Source organism: Sorex araneus, chromosome 5, assembly GCF_027595985.1.
Source record: "Sorex araneus isolate mSorAra2 chromosome 5, mSorAra2.pri, whole genome shotgun sequence".
Taxonomy (NCBI): Eukaryota; Metazoa; Chordata; class Mammalia; order Eulipotyphla; family Soricidae; genus Sorex; species Sorex araneus.
In genome coordinates, this window is record NC_073306.1 from 195,262,981 (window position 1) to 195,287,762 (window position 24,782).

Here is a 24,782-nt window from a genome sequence, read left to right on the forward strand (position 1 = left end):
TTCTGATTTGCATTACTATTTATTTTTGCTGTTTTTCCATGTTGAATATATTCTTAGAGAAATGTTTAGGGTTCTCAACAATTCTGTATTGTATCTTTTACAAGACTAAAATTCAGAAATTGTACAAGTCACTGATAAGAAGTAGAGTTTCTAAACCCAAATATAGGTCTGAAGTGATAGGACAGCGATAGGGCTTTTGTTGATTCTCTGCATCTCTTATGGTCCCCTGAGCACTGCCAGGAGTAATTCCTGAGTGCAGAGCCAGGAGTAACCCCTGAGTATCTCTGGTGTGACCCAAAAAGCCAAAAGGAAAAAAAAAGAAGAAAAATGAACAGGGCAGAGAGATAATAGAGGGGCAAAGTGCTTCCCTTGCTTGTGGATATCTCTAGTTTGATTCCCAATACTATGTATGAACTAGAGTATGGACTGGAGTGATAGCACAGCGGGTAGGGCGTTTGCTTTGCACGTGGTGGACCCAGCTTCGATTCCTCCGTCCCTCTTGGAGAGCCAGGCAAGCTACCGAGAGTCTCTCGCCTGCACGGCAGAGCCTGGCAAGCTACCTGTGGTGTGTTTGTATTTGATATGCCAAAAACAGTAACAACAAGTCACAACGGAGACATTACTGGTGCCTGCTCAAGCAAAAAGATGAACAGTGGGCAGACAGTGCTACAGTGCTACTATGAATGGTCCCCCAAGTACCTCCAGGAGTAAACCCTGAGCTCTTTTTGTCAAGGGGTCCCAACTGCCTTGCCTCTCTCTCTCTCTCTCTCTCAAAAAAAAAAAAAAATTAGAGGACCTTCATTTTATCCTGATACCTAATTTATATTCAGCCTTATCAAATTGATACATAACTGTACAGAAGTTGTTGATTTTTCAGAACCCTGTCTTTAGTGTGCCAGCTTCCCGCAGGTGAAAAAAATAACCTCAGTTGAATGAGTAGTAAAATTTCTTGAAAGAAAGCTTAAGATGCTTAGCATGTTTTAACATTCTGTGGGTACTCCAGTACCATTTTATCTGTAATTCTAATAGCTCAAATTTCCAGAAAATAAAATATTTTCAAGTCAAACAACTTGACTTGAGATTAATAATCTTTAACTCAATGTGAAAATGTTTGGTGCCAATTACTGGTGTTGATTTTATCATCATTGCAGGAAGATTGGCTGACAATAGGTTGTAATGTATATGATATTTTTCTTTTTTTTCTTTTTGGGTCACACCCGGCAGTGCACAGGGATTGCTCCTGGCTTTACACTCAGAAATTACTCCTGGTGGTGCTCGGGGGACCTTATGGGATTCTGGGAACCCAACCCGGGTCTGCCGCGTGCAAGGCAAAAGCGCTACCCGCTGTACTATTGCTCCAGCCCCGATTTTTAAAAAAATCAATATAGGGGCCGGAGCGATAGCACAGCGGGTAGGGCATTTGCCTTGCACGCGGCCGACCCGGGTTCGATCCCCGGCATCCCATATGGTCCCCCAAGCACTGCCAGGAGTAATTCCTGAGTGCAAAGCCAGGAGTAACCCCTGAGCATTGCTGGGTGTGACCCAAAAAGCAAAAAAAAAAAAAATTCTTTTTTTGTTTGTATATGGGTCACACCTGTTGGTGCTCAGGACTACTTCTGGCTGTGCCCTCAGGGGATCACTTCAGGTAGACTCGGGACGTATGTGGTACTGGGGATTAAATCAGGTTGGACTCGTGCAAGGTAAATGTCCTACTTGCTATATTACCTCTTGCCCTTTTAAAAAAGATTAATTTTTGGTGCACAGTTCTTAGCTGTATTCATATATATGTGCATATATAAGTATATGACTTCTAAAGTCTAAAAAGTTTAAACTCGGGCCAGAGCCATAGTATAGCGGGTAGGGCATTTGCCTTGCACGCGGCCAATCTGGGTTCGATTCCCAGCATCCCATACAGTCCCCTGAGCACTGCCAGGAGTAATTCCTGAGTGCAGAGCCAGGAGAAACCCTGAGCATTGCTGTGTGTGACCCAAAAAGCAAAAAACAAATGAAATAAAAAATTTGAACTCTCAAACTGGCTTCTGTAGAGGTTTTAGATAACTGTGAACAAAAATTAGTGAAGTGCTTTTCAAAGCGCTTTTCTCTGGGGCTGGAAGGGTTAAGGTATTTGCCTTGCACAGCCCTGCAGTAGTGATCACTACAGTAGTGATCCTTGGGCACAGAGCCAGTCAGCCCTGAGGCCAGGCAGATAAACCTCCCCCCAACCCCCCCCCCCCCCCAGTGCTTTAATCTTTGTATCACCCGCGGGTCACGAGTGGAGAATTTGGTTTAACTCGATAACAGAATCGGCGGCTTCTGTGCGTGTGTGCACCCCCCCCCTTCCCGCCAAAACACCCCACACTGACGCGGAGCAGAACAACCTCACAGTGTATCTGGGTAAATGGACACTCTGCCCCGGTCTTTCCAGTTTCCGCGGCCAGCCTGTCTGTGCAGTCGGGTCTAGGGCCTCGGTGTGTCACTGAGGGAAAAGGGTTTATTTTATTTTCTGCAGAAATAATTCACCACCGTGCCCGTGTAGAATTACGGGGCGGGCCGTCTTTCTCTTTCCCTCTGGGTTCCTGGGTATAATAAACTGGCACGAGACACAAAGCAGAAGCAAACGTTTCATGAAGCACCTACAGCAGCCGGAGCCGAACAGGCCAGCAGAGAAGTGACCACCACGGAAGGCCGTTCAGACCGACGTGCCCGTGCCAATGCCAAGGGGCTGGTTCTGGCGGCTGGCGACGAACACAGACGCGGCGTTCGCGGGCCCAGAGGCCAGGGCAGGCTCGGGGCGCCCAAGGCGGCGGGTGCGAACCCAGCGCGGGGCACGGCGGGGCGGCAGCAGGGGCGCCCCCACTCCCGCCCCTGCCCCGCTGGGGAAACGCGGGCGTCGCCCGGCTCCGGCTGCCCCGTTCCCCGCCGGCATCAGCTCCGTCGGCGCGCGCCGCCAGGCCCCGCCTCCCGCCCGACTCCGGAACCAAAAACTCCCGCGCGGCCTCGGGAGCGCGGGAAGCGCCGGAAGCGCGCGCGGGGGCCGGGCCCGAGCCTCGCGCAGTCGGGGCGGGCGTGGCGGGGGCGCGGGCGGAGAGGGGAGGGAAGGGGCGGGCCGGCCCCGGCGGGCGCGCTCCGCGTCACGGCCCCGCGCGCCAAAATCAAACCCCGCGGCCGGCGGGGCGCAGCCGAGCCCCTGCCCGGCGCTTCCTGCGCGCCCGGCCGCCATGGCGACGCCGCCCAAGAGGAGCTGCCCGTCCCCCGCCGGCGGCGCCGACGGAGCCCGCATCAAGAAGATCTCCATCGAGGGCAACATAGGTGAGGAGGCGGCGCGGCGCGCGCGCGGGCGGGCGGCCCCCCGGGGGTCCTCCGCGCGCGCCCCCGCCGGACGCCGCGGCCCCCTTCTACCCGGCGCGAGCCCCCTCGCCCGAGAGGCCCGGCCCGCCGCCGCCCGCGCTTCCGGGGCAGCTGCCTTTGCACCTGCCCCCCCCCCATAAAGAGCCCCCCGCGCCCGCCGGTCAGCGCGGCCCGTTTCTGTGGAGCGGCCGCTCAGGTCGCGCTTCCGACCGTCTCCGTTTCTCCGCCGCCGCGTCCCAGGGACGGGCGCGCTGCGCTGAGCGCGGCTGCCTGACGCCGCCCGCGGCCCTTCAGGTGGTGCCGGGCGCCCTGGGCTGCGTTCGCGTCGCTCTCGCGCAGGCCCCGCCGACGCGCGCGCGGTGCAGTGTTCCAAGGTGGTGATGGGCTGGAGCGATGGCCCAGCGGGGAGGGCGTTTGCCTTGCACGCGGCCGACCCGGGTTCGATTCCTCCGTCCCTCTGGGACAGCCCGGCAAGCTACCGAGAGTATCCCGCCCGCACGGCAGAGCCTGGCAAGCTCCCCGTGGCGTATTCGGGATGCCAAAAACAGTAACAAGTCTCACAATGGAGACGTTACTGGTGCCCGCTCGAGCAAATCGAGGAGCAGCGGGATGACAGTGATGATGGTGATGGGTGGAGAGGAAAGGAATTCTCCGGATGCAGAAGTATCGAGGTGGTTTAGGAACTTGTTTGCCTTATCTGCCCTTTGGCAGGAAGAAGTTGTTTCCAAGAAATAAGCATCTGTAGGGGGTTTTTCTTTCCCCCCTTTTTATTCCTCTTTTTTTGCAAGGATATGCCAGTTTACAAAACCCATTTTCCAGTTGTGGATGTTGGGGTTGCTCTTAGTTGCTAGTGAATTTGAATAGGACATTTATTTGAATAAAATTATGGATTCAACATCCTATCAGTGGAAATTTTTTTTTTTGTTTTTAAGCCTCCCGGTAATGTAATTCTTCATTCTCAGCCCCACAACTAAGAAAATGTTGGGTTGTGATTCGGAAATCGCTCGGTTTCTGTGACTTTTTGTTTTGGACGTTAGGGGATCAAGCCCAGAACTTTGCTTTTATGTAAAGTGTGAGCTTTACAATGAGTCATGTCCACAGCTCTCTTTTCCCTGAACATTTTATAGAATTTTTTTTTTATTTCCTTTTGGGTCATACTGAGCAATGCTCAGGAGTTACTCCTCGCTGTACCCTCAGGAATTACACCTGGTGGTGCTTGGGAGACCATTTGGGATGCCAGGGATTGAATCGGGGTGGGCTTCCTGCAAAGCAAACGCCCTCCCCAATGAACTGTCTTTTGGGGCCCCAATTTAACTTATTTTTAAAGTCGAGATGACATTAATTTACATGACTGCATTTTAGGGCTTGCTGTGTATGTTCATGACCCAGATGGGGGCAGATTGCTCCATTCGTGTGTCATTTGGAAAGCTATACCTATATATACCTATATTGCAATTCTTCTATTTCCTACCTCAGGAAACCTAACTTGTGCCTGACACTTCCTGTTGTGACAGAAATGTTTTGAATCCGATGAGTACTGGCCGTTCATGCATATGGCACATGTTCTAAATTCTTCCCGTATTCAAAGCACTTGTGCCCGACTTAAAGTGGCAAGCAAGCCTGGGGAGATAGCGCGGCGGTCAGGTGTATGTGCCTTGCATGCCCAGTGGCCCAGGTTCGATCCCCTGTGCTGCATGGCCTACCATATACCCTAAGATACAGCCCTGGAGACCCCCAAGCACCATTGGGGTAACCCTGATACACCCCATCACTGCTGGGCCAGAGCAGCATGCTGTCTCTGAGATGGAATACTGAACTTTCTGACCTGATTGGCCACATATCCCGGAAGTGGGCCCCACGTCCCCTTGAGCATTACTTTAGGAGGCCCCCAAAAGGCAAGATTAGGGCTGGGGATGTAGCTAAGTGGTTGAGTGTGTGAAACTCTGGGTTCGTTTTGTTTTGGGGGATATACCACAGACCTGACAGTGCCTAGGAGCTGCATCCCACACAGTGCTCTGGGACCGTGCAGTGCTGGTTCAGGCAAACACAGTGCCTGGCTGATGGATGAGGCATCGAACACTGGCAGTTAGCAGCATTCCGAAGAAGAGAAAGAGCTATATACCTGCAGAGAAAGTGTGTTTCATTGTTCTGGTATTAAGTTGCTGGTAGTGGAAAGCATCCTGTAATACACTCGTTTCCTCTTAGATTGTGTTTTAGTTTTTCAAATTTTGGTTTGGGGCCAAACCTGGCAGTACTTAGTCTCTGCTCGTTGGGGCTAGAATTTAGGTCTCTGTCATGGTTGGCATAATCTAGGATGAGTTCTTTGAAAGTGAGTGTGCTAGTTTGATTTCTCACAGTTACTTATTGGGATAAGAAAAAAGACCGTATATAAAGACAGGAGAAAGCAGTTGAACAAAACCATTTCAAAAGTGAATTGGAACCCGGATGAAGCTGTAGGACGCCACAGTATCCAGCCCTTGCTCTGGGCTGACCAGGTTTGAATCCTGGCACCCAGGTGGTCTGCAGAGCCTGCTGAGGGATTGCTGAGCTCACTGCTGGGTGCCCCCCCAAACAAAAACAAACAAAAATAAACTTGAACACCTGGCTTTGTACTCAGGAATCACTTCGGTGCTTGTGATTTTGTAAACAGAAAAGGGGAGATGTAGGATGTTGGTTTGTCCTTTCTCCCTTGCCACAGGAGCTTAGCCTCTGTGCTTATCTGGAACTTCTGTGCTCTCTTCCCCAGCCAGTTAATCACCTTTCCCCCTAATCAGACTCTGTTAACTTGTAAGGTCAGATCCTTCTAAGGACACTGAACTTGTAAGTTAATATTGCCTTTCCCCTCTCCTTATATTTTTGAATAGTTTACTTTAAAACATTGCCTTTTTGTGTAGACACAGGAAGACAGTTAATATTATGCTTTCATAACTTGGGAGCTAATTGACTCTACTTAAGCCTCAGGTGCCCTTAGTTCCTAGCACCCCAAAGCAGGGTCGACAAGGGACCAGGGCAAGCTGTGAGCTACCCTGGCATCGAAATGGGCCAGGCCAAAGTGCCACAATACTCAACTGTAAGTTAAGAGCATGGTCATGGACAAATGTTGTCATGATCCAAAACTAACGACAAGATTAGGACCCTGCTAGGGATAGGAAAGACTAATCTGGCCTGAGCACTGTAGTCTGAGAGTGAGATGGCCCCAGGAGAGCAATCCTATAAGCTTAATGTATTTCTTACTGTGTCCATACAAAGTGATTAATATTATGAATGTTTATATGTTTGTTGGACAAGGAGAGGAGAAACACACCCATGGGATTCCCGCTGATTGAGTATTTGTCCTAGCAGAAGCATTCCCCTGGGGAAGCACTTTACCCCTATTGATTGTGACCTCACCTATGTGTAAACCCCAACCCCTCTTCCTGTGGGATTTAACTAGGACTGTAAGAGTGCGCTGGGGGAGCAGAAGGAGAAGGAAGGGGGATCCAGAAAGAATGAAGTAGCATGGTGTAGGGAGGGGTAGGGGGAAGAATCAGAAGAGAATGGAGATGGGAATGAAATAAATTGCAGCAGACACCAACTAGCCTGGCCCTCATTTTCTCCTTCATCCTCCTTTCCCCATTGACTTCCCCGGGGTGGGGGAAGCGGAGTGAGACAGCTGAATGCAGGCTGTGGAGAGAGAGAGAGCTAGTGCGCGACACCTTTTCATATTTTAGTTAGTAGATTCACAGGTGCTTGGGAGATCATATAGGATGCTGGGGATCGAACACGGGTCGGCTGTGTTCAAGGCAAGTGCCCTACCCGCTGTACTATCCAGCCCCCCACAGCAGTTTTTCTCTACATGAGTGAAATTGTGTCATTCCCTGCTTAAAATTCCTCTTTGATGTCTTCACCACTTAAACTGGAGTTTCAGATTGATGGTTGCACCTGCATAACATTGACTTACAGAAATGAAAAAATTTTCACTATTTTGGGGTCATGACTAAAGCATTGTTATTTGCTCTTCATTATTGTCTTTATGCTGTTTATATTTCCTCCACTATATTTATTACATATATAACATGAATGTACATATTGTCATTCTGATTTTTTTTTTGTTTGAGAGAGGGGGGGAGGAGGGAGGGAGGGAGGGAGGGAGGGAGGGAGGGAGGGAGGGAGAGAAGGAGGGGAAAGGGAAATAAGAATGACGTGCTCACTGAAGATGTTTGAAATAACCATGTCTGGTGGCTTCAGATAGGAAGGGTGTGGTGGACATCAGGACATCAGGAATATTGCTAGCCCTATATTAAGTGCTACATATAATAAATAGTGTCACTAATGTTTTAGGTGAAGGTCTTCCCTATTTCAATACAATGATGGTGATGTTGTAATTTGTGTTAATTAAACCACATTCAAGTGCAAGCCACTGGTGGTACATGCTTGTGTCAGTGTGTTGACTGTTTCTGAAATTAAGAGCTTGAGATAGTAAATGCATAGTACATTTATGATCTGATTATTTCTCCCACTGCGACATGCTGTAACACCTACACTTCCAATATCAATCTCGTGAATGATGGAGAAGCAAAGTGCATGCCTTATTTCTTTTTTAGGGGTCAGATACTATACACAGAACCAAAAAAAGTGAAGCAAAAAAAATGTAACCATTGCTTGTAGGATGTGCTTTGCAGAAATTTTATTTCTTCTAACCATTTGCAGTACCATATGATAGTGTCAGAATAACTGGGCCAGAGTAACAGTACGGGGGTGGTAGGACACTACTTGCGTGCAGCATCCCTGGGTTTCATCCATCTGTCACACTAGGTCTGGTCCCTTGAGACCTGCCAGGATTGACCTCTGAGCACAGAGCTAGGAGTAAGCCCTCAGCACCATCAGGTGTGGCCCAAACTACCCCCAAATTTTTTTTCCCCAAAATACAAGTAGGAAACCCCCAAACCTAAAAAAAAAACAACAAAAAATAGTCGCACTATTTTCCCCTCTAAAATTAGGCATTGAATGTATCTTAATAGTTTTATAGTTTATTTCTAAAATTTTATAGTTGATATACACTTCTGAAGGAAGTACAGGGAATAAAATGCTTTGAGGTTTGATATTGTTTGTAATATACTTAGTTATATTTGATGACCATTTTGGCCTTCTTTTTCCTGGTAAATTATTTTCCTCAGTTTCAACTTTTCTTTTCACAACAGCTGCAGGGAAGTCAACTTTCGTGAATATTCTTAAACAAGTTTCTGAAGATTGGGAAGTGGTTCCTGAACCTGTTGCCAGGTGGTGCAACGTTCAAAGTACTCAAGATGAATTTGAGGTATGAAGAGGAAATTGTTGTTTTGTTGCGAGGCCACACTTGGCAGTGGTTAGGGTTACTCCTGATGTTGCTCGGGACCAGATGGGGTGCCTGGGATCTCACCTGGCTCGGACGTGTACCAGGCAAGGGCCCACCCACTTTACTATCCCTCCAGTCCTCAAAAGTTTAGTAAAATTGATGTCCTTGTTTGAGGGGAAAGGCAGCTGGATAGAGAAGGGACCACTAAGTAAATGATGGCTGGAGGGATCGCTCAGGATGGGAGAAGTGTGCTGAAAGTAGACTATGGACCAAACATTATGGCCTCTTAGTACCTATATATGGGCTGAGAGCGATAGGACAGCGGATAGGGCATTTGCCTTGCACAAGGCTGACCCGGGCTCGATTCCTCTGCCCCTCTCGGAGAGTCTGGCAAGCTACTGAGAGTATCTCGCCCGCACGTCAGAGCCTGGCAAGCTACCCGTAGCGTATTCGATATGCCAAAAACAGTAACAAGTCTTACAATGGAGATGTTACTGGTGCCCGCTCGAGCAAATCGATGAGCAACAGGTTGACGGTGATGTCCTTGGTTTAAAGGATCTGTAGTTACTATTCTCCTGAACTTTTTGTAGCCTCTTCTTTTCCAGTAAGACTTTTTTTTTTTTTCCCTTTTGGGTCACACTGAGGACAATAGAGGTTACTCTGGATTCTCCACTTAGGAATTACTCGTGGCAGTACTCAGGGGATCTTATGAAATGTCGGGGATCGAACCCGTTCAGCCATGTTCCAGGCAAACACTCTGCCTGCTATACTACAGCTCTGGCCCCTCCACTCAGACTTCTGAATCCACCTTTAAGTCTGTGTCTTCCTCTGGGCAGCAGTTAGAGATTTTCTATTTTCTATTTTTGGTTTTCATTTTATGTTTTTGGTTTTGACTGTGTTCAGGGCTTACTCCCCACCCTGAGCCCAGGGATCACTCCTGGTGTGCTTGGGGGACGGAGTTCTGGGGACCAAACCAAGGTCGGCCACATGCAGGGCGAGCCTTCTCCCAGCCGTAGTATTGCTCCTAGCCCTCTTTGTGAGCTGCTTTCAAAATACAGTGATAATTAATTTGCTTTTGTTTCCTTTTTTCAATTCTAAATAGGAACTGACAACTTCTCAGAAGAGTGGCGGGAATGTTCTTCAAATGATGTATGAGAAACCCGAACGGTGGTCTTTTACCTTCCAGTCTTACGCCTGCCTCAGTCGAATCCGCGCTCAGCTTGCCTCTCTCAATGGCAAGCTCAAAGACGCCGAAAAACCTGTAGTATTTTTTGAACGATCTGTATATAGTGACAGGTGTGTAAAAATGACTTTTCATCTTGCCAGTATTGCACTAATGGCATTAGGGAAGTTCTAGCCCTAATAATCCTTCCCTTCCCTTGCTATGGGAACTGTAGGGAATATGAGGGCCACCTCATTCAGGTTTGCTTTATTCCCTCCAGCCCTCTTAACATTCACCTGCGGGGTTGGCGAGACAGAACAGCAGGTAGGGTGCCTGCCGACTGACTCCAGTTTGATTCCTGTCGTCTCAGGTTCGCTGAGCCTGCCAGGAGTAACCCCTGAGCACTGCAAAGTGTGGCCTAAGACCAGAAAAAAAAAACCAAAAAACAAACCACAAAATGAATAAAATTCTTATCTGTTCAAGTTAAATCTGGATCTATTTTCTATACTCTCCACCTAGAACAAGGAGATCAAATATCCCTCATCATGTCTTAAAGTTGGCTTTGCCAGGATTCTTTAACCTCAAGTTAATTTTGACTAAAGTTTTTCAAACTTTTTGGTCTCAGGATCCCTTTCCATCATTATAATAATAATAATAATAATAGTAACTATTATTATTATTATTGAAGTGAGAGTTTTTACTGAAACTTGCTTAGAAAGATATTACGGGTCAGAAAAAAAAATATGTTTAAGAGAGTACACAGGCTTTCCAGAGTAGAAATAGGCAGAGAAACAGTTAAGCAAGTGAAATATATGTGTTAAAGGGGGAATGTGGGTTTGAAGAACAAGCCTCCGTCATTATTATTACTGTTACTGTTATTATTATGTTGGGTTTGGGCCAGACCCAGTGGTGCTTAGGCCGTACTCTTGGCCCCGTGCTTAGGGATTACTCCTGGCGGGGCTTGGATCATATGGGATGCAGGGAATTGAGCCAGGGTCGGCCTCGTGTGCCCTACCTGCTGTACTAATACCTTGCCCCTCCCCCTCCTTTTCCCTTCTTAGTAAATACTATGAGGGGCCGAGGAGATAGTGCAGGGGTAAGACACTTGCCTTGCATGGGGTCGGCACTGGTTTGATCCTCAGCAGTGTGTGCAGGGAGTGATTCCTGAGCACAGAGCCAGAGTAAGCCCTAAACTGCCGGGTGTGGCCCCCAACCATAAATGAATCAATACTGTGAAAGGCAAAGAGGCTTGTAATATCTTAAGTTGAGATTGGAAAATCATTATTTAAAGCAGAAATAATAAACCCTTTATAAGAATGAATAACAAAAATTATATTAAAAATTAGGGATAAAGTAACACTGTCTCATGTTTGCCATATTTCTTTAATGTCGAATAGAGACTACTAGAGTCTCATGCTCTATTAGAGCTATGATATTTTTTTTGGCGGGGGGGAGTTGGGGTTGGTTGAGAATTGAATAAGAAATAGCCTAACCTTACAGAACCTCTGTAGGTACCCTGGACAGGATGCCAGGGATCCTCGGGACATGTTTGAAAGCCACTGACCAAGACTCTATTTCTTATAGTTGTAGATAGATATGTTTTGTTTTTTAAAAAAGTGTTTTCTAATTCTAAAGCATCATCTGCTAAAAGTTTTAGGAGAATGTTCCATGTCCATTTAAGAGATTGCTTTTTTGTCTCTGCTTTCTGGGAAGGATATGTATGTTCACGTAGATTCTCTTTCAGGTATATTTTTGCATCTAATTTATATGAGTCTGAATGCATGAATGAAACAGAATGGACAATTTATCAAGACTGGCATGACTGGATGAATAACCAGTTTGGTCAAAGTCTTGAACTAGATGGAATCATTTATCTTCGTGCCACTCCAGAGGTGAGACACAACACAAATGTGTTTCATTAAAAATTTAAACTAATACCTATAAATCTCTTCTGTGGTATGTAGTTTCTAAAGACAGTTACATGTAATTTCACCCCTCACCTCCAAATTAGAAACTTTGATTTAGGTAGAAGTTTTCTATTTTTGCAACAAACTAGAAACCCAGATTTGTTGTGGTTTTTTGTTTTTTTTTTTTTTGGCCCTTCACTGTATTTCCTTGGCTTAATTTACTGTTTTCTTTTGTGAGCTTTCATATCTGTCATAGCTATCTATCATAAGAAACATACAGTCATCAGAAGATAGAACTTTAGCTGTTTTAAATACAGCTGATTTTTTTAATGCTTAGAAAGGATCACCAGAAACAATTTCTCAGTAAATATTTGCTGAATAAATTACTAAATTTATCGTGGTTGGTTTCAAGTAATTTTTTAGAGTTGTTTAGGGCTTCATGTATGGACTGTAGCTTCTGTGTTTGAGAGGAGACTTAGATAAAAATTAACTTTCATCTTCAGATTAGGAGAGTGAACTTGAAACTGTGCCTTTTTAATAGCTATGTCAGGTTTAATTATAGCCATTGTTTATACCTGGAATTATTTAACAAATACAGGAATGCCAAGTCATAAAACTTAAGAGCTTACATGTATTAAAATAAAACGTATTAAAATTTCTGATTTTAGTTCCTGCATTTCCGTTTGTTTTTTAATTTCTGTTTTTTCCTTAAATCAAAAAGTAAGCTCTGATGAATATAAATTTCATGACTTCCAGTCTGAAAGAATGCTGTGTTGCTATTGGAACTACATTTTCAAAGAAATTAGGTTTCTGATTTCAAGTGATTATTCTGTTTCTATTCTGTTTCTCTTCTAATACTAAGCTAGACCTTACCGATATTAATTTTCAAATTTGTTTTTATTCAAAGATTTTTGTTTTTATAACAATGCTAAATGCAAATATAGAAAGAGCAAAGATTACTAGTAACTCCTTTGTGCTAGAAACATTCTTAGATGATGCCTTGATGTCCAATGTAAAATTTTACCAATATTTTTATTAATGGTGCTTATCATCATTTGCTTTTTTGTTTTTGCTTTTGGGTCACACCCAGTGTGCTCATCAGAATTTATTCCTGACTGCTCGGCAGTCACTTCTGGAGTGCTAAAAATATGTGTAGAAAATTGAATAGTGGCAGAGTCCATTGTCCTCAGAACTTTACCTCTATTACTATTTGCTTTTAGAAATGCTTGAATAGAATATATTTACGGGGAAGAAACGAAGAGCAAGGCATTCCTCTTGAATATTTACAAAAACTTCATCATAAGCATGAAAGTTGGCTTCAGCATAGAACACTAAAGTAAGACTTCCTAATTTACTATTAATTTTTAATGATTATCAAAATTTTATTTGTTTTTTTGGGCAATACCCAGTGATGTTCAGGGTTTACTGTTGGCTCTGTGCTCAGGGATCACTCCTGCTGGGGCTTGAGGGATCGTATGGAATGTTGGGGATCGAACCCCGGGTTGGCTGTGTGCCCTACCCTCTGTACTTTTTGCTTTTTATCAAATTTTAAACTAAAATGTGTAATTTTTTATTTTTATTAGCAATATAGCAAATCTTCCCCAGTTATGGATGATAGGATATTTTAAATTCCACAGCAAGTGAAAAAATAGGAAATAAATACAAATATGTATGTACTTTAGGTTTTTTTTTAGAGCATTTTTTGGCTGGTGGGGGTATGGTTTGGTCATACCAAGTGGCACTCAGTGGTTACTTCCAGCTCTGATCATTCGTTGTTCCTGGTCCTCAGGAAACCATCTGTGACTGGTGTGGCTTATGCTAGTACCTTATCTCTTGTACTCTCTCTCCAGCCCCAAAGTTTTCTTTTTCTTTTTTTCCCCCATGGTGCCAGGAACCGAACCTCCCCAGCACCAGAGAATTCTAAGGTATTTTAAAGTCGTTTCTTTAATCAAGACTTGGGACGTGGAGGAAGTACAGAGTGCAGTTGTGAGAAGCGTAGGATTTTCAGTAGTGAGATCTCGCTTCACGTCCAGTTCCGCTTACTGCAGCAGTATAGTGAACTTGCCCTCTGTGTTTTCTATCTGAGACTCGAAGGGTGCAATGCAGGCTGGAGCGAGCAAATGGTCCTTTCCTGGTATGCGACCAGCCCTGGTTTTATAAAGGTGAAAAAGAAGAGGCTACCAAATGATGTATTTGCACAGCAACTTTAATATTATTGACAGTTTGTTTTGAGAATGATATAAGAATGAAGACGGGTTTTTTTTTAATGTTTCTATTACTGAATTTCTAATTATGTTGTTCATATCACTGTTTTTAAACAGAACCAATTTTGATTATCTAGAAGAAGTGCCTATATTAACGCTGGATGTTAATGAAGATTTCAAAGACAAACATGACAGTATGGTTGAAAAGGTAGATTTACACAGTCTTTAATATTTTTTTTGTCTTGTTTGAAAAAGTGTTTTGTGTTTTGAGAAAGCAATTTTTTTTTTTTCTTTTGGTGTTTGGGCCACACCTGGCAGAGCTCAGGGCTTACTCCTGGCTCTGTGCTCAGGGATCACTCTGGCAGGGCTTGGTGAACCATAAGGGGTGCTGGGGATTGAACTTGGGCTGGCTACACTGAAGGCAAATGCCCTACCCACTGAACTGTCTCTCCAAACCCCCCTTTCGCTCCTTTATCTGGAAATAGAAATCAGAATCACAGAAGCTCATGCTCTCTGCTGTCTTCTCTGTTTCGTACTTTTTTTCTTATCTTTACTGTACATAAGGCCTTTAGATTTTGTAAAGCATCTTGTGAATTTTTATTTATCTTTTTAAACTAAAATCAATATGATGGTTATTTTAAATTGTAAAAATGGATCTCATCTATTTTTTGTATTTGATAAAATTTTAAGTTAAAGGATTATCTGTTTTAGATTTTATTTGGAATCTTGTATATGATGAATTGGCATAACCTAATCATTGACTTAAGTTTTTTTAGGGCTAATCTAGCCTCTTAATGGTTGGGCGTTAACTATGAAATAGTTGTGTTCATATTGATAAAGCAATTCTAAGGCAACATACTGATAAATATTTGAGAAAGAATAGTTGTGGGAATCATATAAAAATATTCTTGTGTCCTTTTTAATTAACTAGGTGGTATAAGGTATAAAGATTTTTTTTTGCTTGTTTACTTTTGAAAGAAATTTTAATTTTTCTTTTTCTGTCACAAGATATCTGCCATTTTCTATAATAGATAGTTGGCATTTGCAAGGAGCATATCCCAAGAATTTTGGAAGGACTGGAGTGATAGCCCAGCCGGTAGGGCATTTCCCTTGCATGTGGCCAACCCGGGTTCGATTCCTCCGCCCCTCTTGGAAAGCCTGGCAAGCTACCAAGAGTATCTTGCCCACACGGCAGAGCCTGGCAAGCTACCTGTGGCGTATTTTGATATGCCAAAAACAGTAACGACAAGTCTCACAATGGAGACATTACTGATGCCCACTTGAGCAAGTCAGTGAGTAACGGAATGACAGTGATACAGTGATTATTACGTTTTTAGTTTTGGAAGCTGGAGAGATAGGGCAGAGCTTAAGGTTATTGCCTTACTTGTGGCCAACCTCAGTTCAAATCCCCTGCCCCACATGCAGTCCCTGAGCACCATCATGGATTACTCCTTATCACTGCCAAGAATGATGTCTGATCCCAGGGTGTCTCCCGAACCCCCGTCTTCCAAAAATACATTTTGTATTGACTTTTCATTAGTTTACAATATTATATAATTTGAAAGGTTTGATTTCGTACATTGTAATTTGCACCACTCCCAACACCAAAGTCTCAGTTACCAAAACGACCTACCTAACACCAAAAGGCGCAACTCATATCTCCTACCCCAGTCCAGTTTACTTCTGGTCATCACCATTCTAGGAATTTGCTTTGTGATTCATTTCCCACATAAATAAAGCAAGTTATGTCTAATTTCTTTAATTATTTCACTTAAAATTGCCTCAAGTTCCATCAATTTTATCCCAAAGAGCAATTTTTTTTCTTTTTTTTTTTTGTTTTTGGGTCACATCTGGTTGTACTCAGGGCTTCCTCCTGTTCAGCACTCACGGATCACTCCTGGTGGGCTCCATATCAGGCTCTGGAGATTGAACCTGGGTTGCTGTGCAAGGCAAGCGCCCTACCTGCTCTGCTGTCTCTCTGCCCACCATAATTTTTTAATAGTAGTGTGGTATTTCATTGCATTTGTGTACCACAGTCTCTTTACGCAGTCACTTATTGATAAGTATTTATGTTTGTTTCATGTTTTTGATTTTGTGAATAATGCTGCCAAGAACATATGATACAGATAACTTTTAACTGGCTTGTTCCTGTTTTTAGCAAAATACCTAAGGGATTATATGGGATTTTCCTTTTTGTTTTGTTTTGGGCACATTCGTCAGTGCTCTCGGCACGTAGGGATCACTCCTGTAGGTCTCGCAGGACCATACGGGGTGCCAGGGTTGTACTTGGTCTGCCATGTGCGTGACAAGTGCCCTACCAGCCGAACTATCACTCTGTCCCTAGATTGTATATAATTCCTATTTTAATTTTAAATTTCTCTTTGTTTCGAAACATCTTATTTATTACTGTGATTTATGAATGTGTCCATGGTTGAATTGTAGGCATACAGTGTTTCAACATCAGTCCCACCACCAGTGTCCCCTTCCCTCCACCACTGTCCCCAGGTTCCCTCCCACCACTTCGACTGCCTCCTTAACAAATTTTTTTTCTTCTCTCCTTTTTTTTTTTAATTGAATCACTGTGAGATACAGTTACAAAATTTTCATGTTTGAGTTTCAGTCATACAATGATCGAATACCCATCCACCACCAGTGCACATTCTCTGCCACCAATCCCTAGTATACTCCGCCCTTCCCAGCCCTCCCCCTTCCTCTAGGGCAGACAGTTTCCCCCATACTCTCTCTCTACTTTTGGGCATTATGGCTTGCAATATAGATACTGAGAGGCTGTCACGTTTGGTCCTTTATCTGCTTTCAACACTCATCTCCCATCCCGAACCATCATTGACTTAGTGATCCCTTCTCTATTCCAGCTGCCTTCTCCTCCAGTTTATGAGGTAGGCTTCCAACTGTGGAGCAGTATTCTGGCCCTTGTGTCTTCTGTCCTTGGGTGTCAGTCTCATATTATGTTATTTTATATTCCACACATGAGTGCAATCATTCTATGTCTGTCCCTCTCTTTCTAACTCTTTGCACTTAGCATGATATTCTCTGTGACCATCCACTTATAAGCAAATTTCCTAACTTCATCTTTTCTAACAGCTGCACAGTATTCCATTGTGTAGATGTACCAAAGTTTCTTTAAACCAGTCGTCTGTTCTCAGGCACTTGGGTTGTTTCCAGATTCTGCCTATTGTGAACAGTGTCGCAATAAACATATAGGTGCAGATATCATTTCTACTGTGCTTTTTTTGCACCCTTGGGATATATTCCCAAAAGTGGTATGGTGAGGTCATATAGAAACTCAATTTCTAGTTTTTGAAGGAATGCTCATATTGTTTTAAAAAAAATTTTTAAGTTGAAATATTATGGTTTGGGTCTCATACTTATAGCATTGATGGCTCTGTGGTTTATACATATACATACATACATGTGCCAAACCTCCATACCACTAATATGTTTATGACAAGGGAATGGGAGGTTCCATTTCCATTTTTGAAGGAATCTCCATTCCATTTTTCATTGTGCTGCACCAATTTTTATTCTCACAAATAGAGTATTAGAGTTCTTTTTCTTCTCATCATCACCAGCATTTCTTGTCCTGAATCTTTGATCTAGGCCATTTTTACTTGTGTAAGGTAATATTTCATCCTTTTGATTTTTGCATTTCCTTGCATCTTTTTCACGTGCCTGTGGGTTGTGTCTGTTCTATTTCAAGAGGTTCCAGTTTCAAGACAATTCCAATCTTCAGGGGACATTTTAATATTGACTTACTTTCTTTTTTATTAAGTTTTGTGAATTCTTTATATATTTTAAATATCAACTTCTTGTCGGATACATGTTGTGCAACTTTTTTCTCTCAGTTTGGTGTGTTGTAGTTGCTTCTGCTGTATAGAAGATTGTTATTTTGATGTGGTTCTTATTTGAATCTCTAAGTGTATTATTGATATTGAGGACCTGGAGTTTCACACCTGTTTTCTTTTATGTAGGTTAGGATTTGGAGTTCTAATATTCAGGTCTTTAAATCATCTTGAGTTACTTTTTTGAATGGTGTTAAATATTGATGAATTTTTCTCATTCCATCTAATTTTTTGTATTTTAAATATTGATCTTTTTCCATGTTGCTATCAAATTTTCTAGCACTATTTCCTGAAGAGACTTTCTCTTCTCCATTATATGGACTTGACCTCTTTATCATAGAATAGATGCCCACAAATACATGAATTTATTTCAGGGTTCTCAATTCTATCCTATTTATCTGTTTGCCTGTATTTTTTTTGTCTTCCAGTACCATTTGTTTTAATACTGCTTTGTAAGATAGTTTGAAGAGATCATGGTGCTTTCGCTTTTATTTTCTTTTCGAATTGCTTTGGCCATTCCAGGTCTTTTGGCAGCGAATCATATATTTTTGTTGTTTTTGCTTGGGGAGTGGACATACTACATGGTGCTCTGGTCACACCTTGCTCTGTGTTCAGGGGCCACACCTGGTGGTGCTTGGGGAACCGTATGCGGTGCCGGGATTCTAACTAGTGTCATGGCTGCAGCTGCATGCTAGGCAAGCTTAACCTTTGTACTCTCTTTCTGGTCAAGTTAACCAGTTCTGTAGCTCAATAAATACGTAAAACCACCTTTAAATGTTATCTAACAAAATAATGGTGTTTTGGCTAGGAATCCTATTTTATATTTTTATTTCTGCTTTTATTAAGAGCAGAAATAAAAATATGAAACTGGCTTTTGGGTTTCTTAGTTATTTTTGCAAGGCAGTAATTTCTGTCTCAAAGAGAATTACTTAAAAATAAAAGAGAATTCTTACGTAGCCTAGAATAATTTAAAGACCAAAGGTGGCATTTTGATGTTGGTCAGTTGACTAAGATTATATGCTGATAATCTGACTTTTGCTTACACAGGTAACTGCAGATTATATACATAATTTGTATTTATGCTCCTGAAAAAATGCAAATCTGGTATACCTTGTGAACCTCCAGAGTTCTTTACGCTATTGCATTTTTGCATTTTATTAATTTTATTAATGCTAAAACTACATGGCAGCTATTTATGATGTTTAGTAGATTAAAAAATTAGGATTATACAGTTATGAACAACTTTTTTTTTCTTTTTTTTTCTTTTTGGGTCACACCTGGCAATGCACAGGGGTTACTCCTGGCTCTGCACTCAGGAATAACTCCTGGCAGTGCTCAGGGGACCATAAGGGATGCTGGGAATCGAGCCCAGGTCAGCCGTGTGCAAGGCAGACGCCCTACCCGCTGTGCTATCGCTCCAGCCCCTCATGAACAACTTTGTAATGTGTATCTCAACGTGATTCAGTAAAAAATTAAAAAAAATTAAATTAGGGTTATAGATATAACCTCAATCAGGTAAAACAGTCAGGTAAAAATATAGTAGCTTTTAAAATGGCATTATGGACTATCGGTCTTTGAATAATTGTGTATTTATTATTAATATTTTGAATGTAAGTGCTCTAACTGTGATCTTTATTTACACTACTGGGTCTTCAACTATTATCTTAAAATTAAGATGAGTATCAAGTACCTCAGTTAGAAAATTAAATTAATATATGTTTTCCTTCCCTAGGTCAAAGAGTTTTTGAGCACTTTGTGATCTTGCTGAAGACTGTCAGCAGCAAGTGAATCCAGAGTCTTCCATTTTGCTGGTCTCTGTATTTCCATATTTCTATGTCTCTTCAGAAAACCACAGTTCATAACCATTTTCATTTCAAAAAAAACATTTTTGGATAATCTTATATAATTTCTTTTTATGGTTTCAAAAGCAAGGACTTTATCTCTCGGAAGACTGAGAGGGTAATGTTTCCAAAATCAGTATAGTTGATTAAACTGCTACACTGTGTCTAGTTTTAAACTGTTCCATAAAGGATCCATCCTTCTTCCTTGCTTCCCTGCTCTCACCTATCTTAGAAGGGTGATATTCTTTTTCCTGGTGCTTCTCGTCTGATGGCCAGTTTCTTAACTGGAAAATTTTAATATTATGTAAAATAATATAATATTCCTTATGTGATGTGACTTCTGTAAAATAGTATGTTGTTGCTAAGTTGAACTGTTGAATTTAAGGCCAGGGAGATACCAAAACTGCCCCATTCATTGCAAGTCTGCATCAGCCCGTTGAGCCATCTCTTGGTCTCCCGAGCACTACCCGGTGTCGTTCTGGTGGTCCCAGCACCACTGGCTGGCCTAAAACAATCAAGGGAAGTAGAATTGAAGTTGCCTAGAGAAATTGCTTTAAGGTTCTATTTTTAGTATCTTTGTCAAATAGTTTTCCTTCCACCTTAATTTATATGGAAGATAATATCAGGATTAGTATTTAATCATGCCATTGATGTTGATCAATATACCTATTAACACATTTATAGAGGAGCATTTTAGATTTGATTTGTGGGTTGTAGAAACAGATCATTGACTCTTTATTCTGCCATTTTCTGTATCTGGTATGGGTAAGACTTGACTCGTTTTTCTTCTGTCAGGTATTGGAGGATTAAAATAGCTCTTTGCTTTCTCTTCTCAGACCATTTTTTTAGAGTTGATTATTACTGCCACACTTAAAAGATTGATCAACTGTAATTATTTGTCTTCTGGTGCCTTTAAATCATTTGAAGTGAAAAAATAGTTTTCTCTAAATTTCTTTTCTGTCTCTATCTGCCTCCACCTCTTTTTTTGTTTTGGGGCCACTCTGGCCCTTTGCTTGTTTTTGGATGTCAGTACTATGTAGTAGGACTATAGTGAAGGGTGTCTTCATTTTACATATGTAAGATAAAGGAATAGAGAAGTTTCTGTTAACTAGACATACTTAATCTATAAGCACTTAACATGATTAATTATAATTTAAAAAACTTGCATAGATTTATTTTAGGTCTGTATAACTTTAACCATCCCCACCTCCATAGCGTGTGCTTATGGATGTGTAGTGTTGTTGTTACTGTATTTTAATATATTTAACCTATACTTGACATTTTAAAAAAAATTCTGCTTTTGAAATGAGGGAAGAGTCACTTTGAAACAATTTTTTTTTTCTTTTTGGGTCACACCGGGGTCGCACAGGGGTTACTCCTGGCTCTGCACTCAGGAATTACTCAGGGGACCATATGGGATGCTGGGAATTGAATCCGCGTCAGCCACATGCAAGGCAAACGCCCTACTGGCAGTGCTATCGCTCCAGCCCCTCTTTTTAAAATGTCTTCTGTGCATGGAGAGATAGTACAAGTGGGCAGGGTGCTTGCCCTGCATGTGGCTGACCCAGGTTTGATTCCCCAGTACACCCTCTGCTCCCCCGAACCCGGCCAGGAGGGAACCCTGAGCATAGAGCCAGGAGTAAGTGCTGACCACAGCCAGATGTGGCTCCAAAACAAAACAAATTTAAAATTTTCATCTTTTTGATTTTGATTTTTTTTATGTAGGAATACTGCTATTTATTCAGCCATTGATTAAATTTTGATTTCTTGATATTAAAAACCGATCATTGTTTTGATTACTGTTGCTTCTTTCCCTTCCTTCCTTCCTTCCTTCCTTCCTTCCTTCCTTCCTTCCTTCCTTCCTTCCTTCCTTCCTTCCTTCCTTCCTTCCTTCCTTCCTTCCTTCCTTCCTTCCTTCCTTTTTTTCCTAGGGATTCATTTTAGGCCTGGCACATATAAAACTTGCACTCTACCACTGAGCTATATAATCCCTGCCCCAATAACTGCAGCTTTAAGTTTAGTCTTGAGACTGATTTTTTAAAATTTGTTTCCTAGTCTTGAGGCATGAGCTGTTCTTAGCAATACTTTGGTTTGATGTTGTCCTAATAAGGTTTTTAAAAGTATTCCTTGAATGAAATTATCTTTTACATTTCTAAGTTTAATATTGAAAAAAGAAGGCAAATTTGTTATAATCCCATATTTCCCTTATTTCTGTGTAGGGACATGGAATGCTATCACTAGTATAGAATATATTGATTTTTGACGATGCAAAAAATATGTAAGTATAATCTTTTGTAAAAATTGTTCAGTTTTAACTTTTTGCCTTAGTCTCTTGAAAAGTTTTACCACCTTTCCATCACTTTTTTGAAAAATATTTGTATATAAAAATGTTTCCAGTTCAGAGTACACTAAAACAAGTACGCATTAGAGAGTAGTATTTAACCTTACTATATCAGTAAACATTTACTTTACATTTTCTGTATGGGTTATAATTTTTTAGTATTTCAGCTAATTCTCTTTTACCAGAAGTATGTCTAATGGGAATATGGACATTATATCTTTTTGGACTGAAGTCTTTTCTGCCAGATGCCTTTTCCATGCCATTTTGAAGGGTGTGTGTGTGTGCTGTTTGTTTTGGGGCTACACCCAGTGGTGCTAGAGCTTATTCCTGGCTCTGAGCTCAGGGATCACTCCTGGTGGGTTTCAGGAAACCATATGGGAGTGCCATGGATGGAACCAGGGTCGACGGTGTATGCAAGGCAAGTGCCCTGCCTGCTGTACTTATTATTCCAGACTGCATTTTGAAGTTTTTAAAAGGGATTTTTCTGTTTCTTAAACTTGGTCACAGCCTTATATGCAGTCATGTAACTGAATGTGGTGGTCATGAAAAATTGGTTTAAAAACATATGATTTAATATCAGCAAATGTTTGACTAATATGCCTGTCATATATCCAGGATCATGTAAAACTTTGTCTGGTGAAAAGTTGTGCATGGAAAATGTTTAAGAAGCCTTAAGTTATATTTTAAAGTGTAAGATGAATGTAAGAAAATACTTGTTTCCATAAAGGTGGAAAATTGGTCGGGGAAAAATGTGCAGAAGGCAGAATTCATCTTCCAGGAATTATTTCTTTTTTCTCTACCAGCTGCAGCCTACCATCAAGCTCCTCTCTTTGACAAGTATAGTAAACCTTTATCATAACTTTTATGTATAATCATTATTTCTGCTTATAAATATTTTTTCATTCAATTGGTAGGAGTTTTGAGGATCTTATATAACATTATAAATGCAATTTTTAAAGTGACATGAAATTTTATTTCAAACTTTTTTTCTTAGTTATAGCTTTCAGGAGTAAATTAAAAATGTAAAGGGGAGGGACCGGAACAATAGTACCAGTGGGTAGGGTGCCATGGGTTTGATCTCAAATGGTCCTTCAAGCCCACTGGAGTGCTCCTGAGCACAGAGCCAGGAATAACTCTGAGCACAGTCAGGTATGGCCCCCCAAAAAATTGGGGGTTACATATGTAATTACATTTTCCTTTTTTTTTTTTTTTTACTTTTCTGTTTGCTCAAGCAAATTGATGAACAACGGGAAGACAGTGCTACAGTGCTACTTTTCTATACCTTAGATTATTGCTTACGTTATTGCTACTATAGCTCTTTAACTATATATATAAGGTACATGTCCTTAATACGATATTAATTTTCTTGGAATTAAAAAAATATTAGTTTTCTTGTGTGTGTTTGGTCTATACCCAGTGGTGCTCGGGGCTTGCTCCTGACTCTGTGCTCAGGAATGACCCCTGGTGGTGTTTGGGGGAATCTTCGGCAGTGCCAGTGACTTGAATTTGTGTTGACTGCATGGAGGGCAAGCACCTTAACTCCTGTAATATGTCTCTTGGCCTCATATTATATTTTTCTTGTTAAAATGTATTTTAATGGAAACATCATGATTTACAAAGTTGTTGATAATGCAGTTGTTTCAGACCTACAGTGTTCCAGTACCGATTCAACCATCGCTGTCACTTTCCCTCCCAACTCCTAGCTTTTCCTTTTAGCAGTCACATAACAAGTTTACTTCATATTGTTTGCTATGTTGGAACCTGAAGGAATGGCAAATGGAATTATCAGAAAACAAATAATGAAAATAAATTTGTAATGGTTGATTGCCATAATAATCTATGTAAATAATTAAAATCTTTCAATACAGTGTGATATGCCTGTTCTCATATAAATAAGTTTTAAGCTCTGGCATCTAAAATATATTGCATTAAGTTTTATTTTGTACTTGGGTCTCATTGTATTAGTCACGTTTTCCCTGTTACTAATAAACTTTAAAAAAATTCTGTGCGAATATATTTTGGAGTTTACATGAAATCGGTAAAGCCTACACATGTAAAATTCAGTAAGAGTGAAGAGAATTAAGTACATTTAAAGGGGAAAAACTTGAATAGGCCTTTAAAAGTACAAAGGAATATTGGTTTTACATTCACTGTATCACTGTCATTCCATTGCTCATCGATTTGGTTGAGCGGTTGAGTGGGCGCCAGTAATGTCTCCATCCATCCATCCCAGTCGCTTTCAGGGTCAGGGTAATGCCCATTATTGTTACTGTTTTTGGCATATTGAATACTCCACGGGTAGCTTGCCAGACTCTGCTGTGCAAGATTCTGCCTAGTCTTATATTAGAAAATATAGGTAGTGCATAAGTGTCTGCATTAATAAGTAAAAGACTGCAGTGAAGGGGGCTGGAGCAATAACACAGCGGATAGGGCATTTGCCTTGCACGCGGCTGACCCAGGTTCGATTCCCAGCATCCCATATGGTCCTCTGAGCAATGCCAGGAGTAATTCCTGAGTACAGAGCCAGGAATAACCCTTGTGCAACGCCGGGTGTGACCCAAAAAGCAAAAAAAAAAAAAAAAAAAAAGATTGCAATGAAAACCTGTGGATGTAAGAAACTGATAAAACATACAATGTTCAATGTAATTGAGATGTTAATTTATTATTGAAATTGTACAAAATCCCTTAGCAAGTTAGGAGTAAACATAATGTTCTTAATCTAGCTCAGGCTAGATTAATCAACCATACACACCATGGGTGAATGCCATACTCAATGCCATGGGCTGGGAAATTTGTCCTATCCTT

General features: G+C 41.8%; 1 protein-coding gene across 1 annotated transcript; it reads left to right on the top strand.

The window, feature by feature from the left end:
* Positions 1-3,112: 3,112 nt before the first annotated feature.
* DCK (deoxycytidine kinase) lies at positions 3,113-23,991 on the top strand. Its single transcript, XM_055138865.1, has 7 exons — positions 3,113-3,309; positions 8,529-8,644; positions 9,765-9,958; positions 11,569-11,716; positions 12,952-13,067; positions 14,053-14,143; positions 19,528-23,991. The coding sequence occupies exons 1-7, from the start codon at positions 3,219-3,221 to the stop codon at positions 19,552-19,554; spliced, it is 783 nt and encodes a 260-aa protein (XP_054994840.1). The 5' UTR covers positions 3,113-3,218; the 3' UTR covers positions 19,555-23,991.
* The last annotated feature ends 791 nt before the right edge of the window (positions 23,992-24,782 follow it).

Bases quoted from the DNA above. Each gene is read 5' to 3' on its own strand.
- DCK (XM_055138865.1), top strand. From the start codon at position 3,219: ATGGCGACGCCGCCCAAGAGGAGCTGCCCGTCCCCCGCCGGCGGCGCC. The intron at 11,717-12,951 runs GTGAGACACAAC...ATTTGCTTTTAG, and splicing joins ATCTTCGTGCCACTCCAGAG to AAATGCTTGAATAGAATATA. The intron at 14,144-19,527 runs GTAGATTTACAC...TTCCTTCCCTAG, and splicing joins ATGACAGTATGGTTGAAAAG to GTCAAAGAGTTTTTGAGCAC.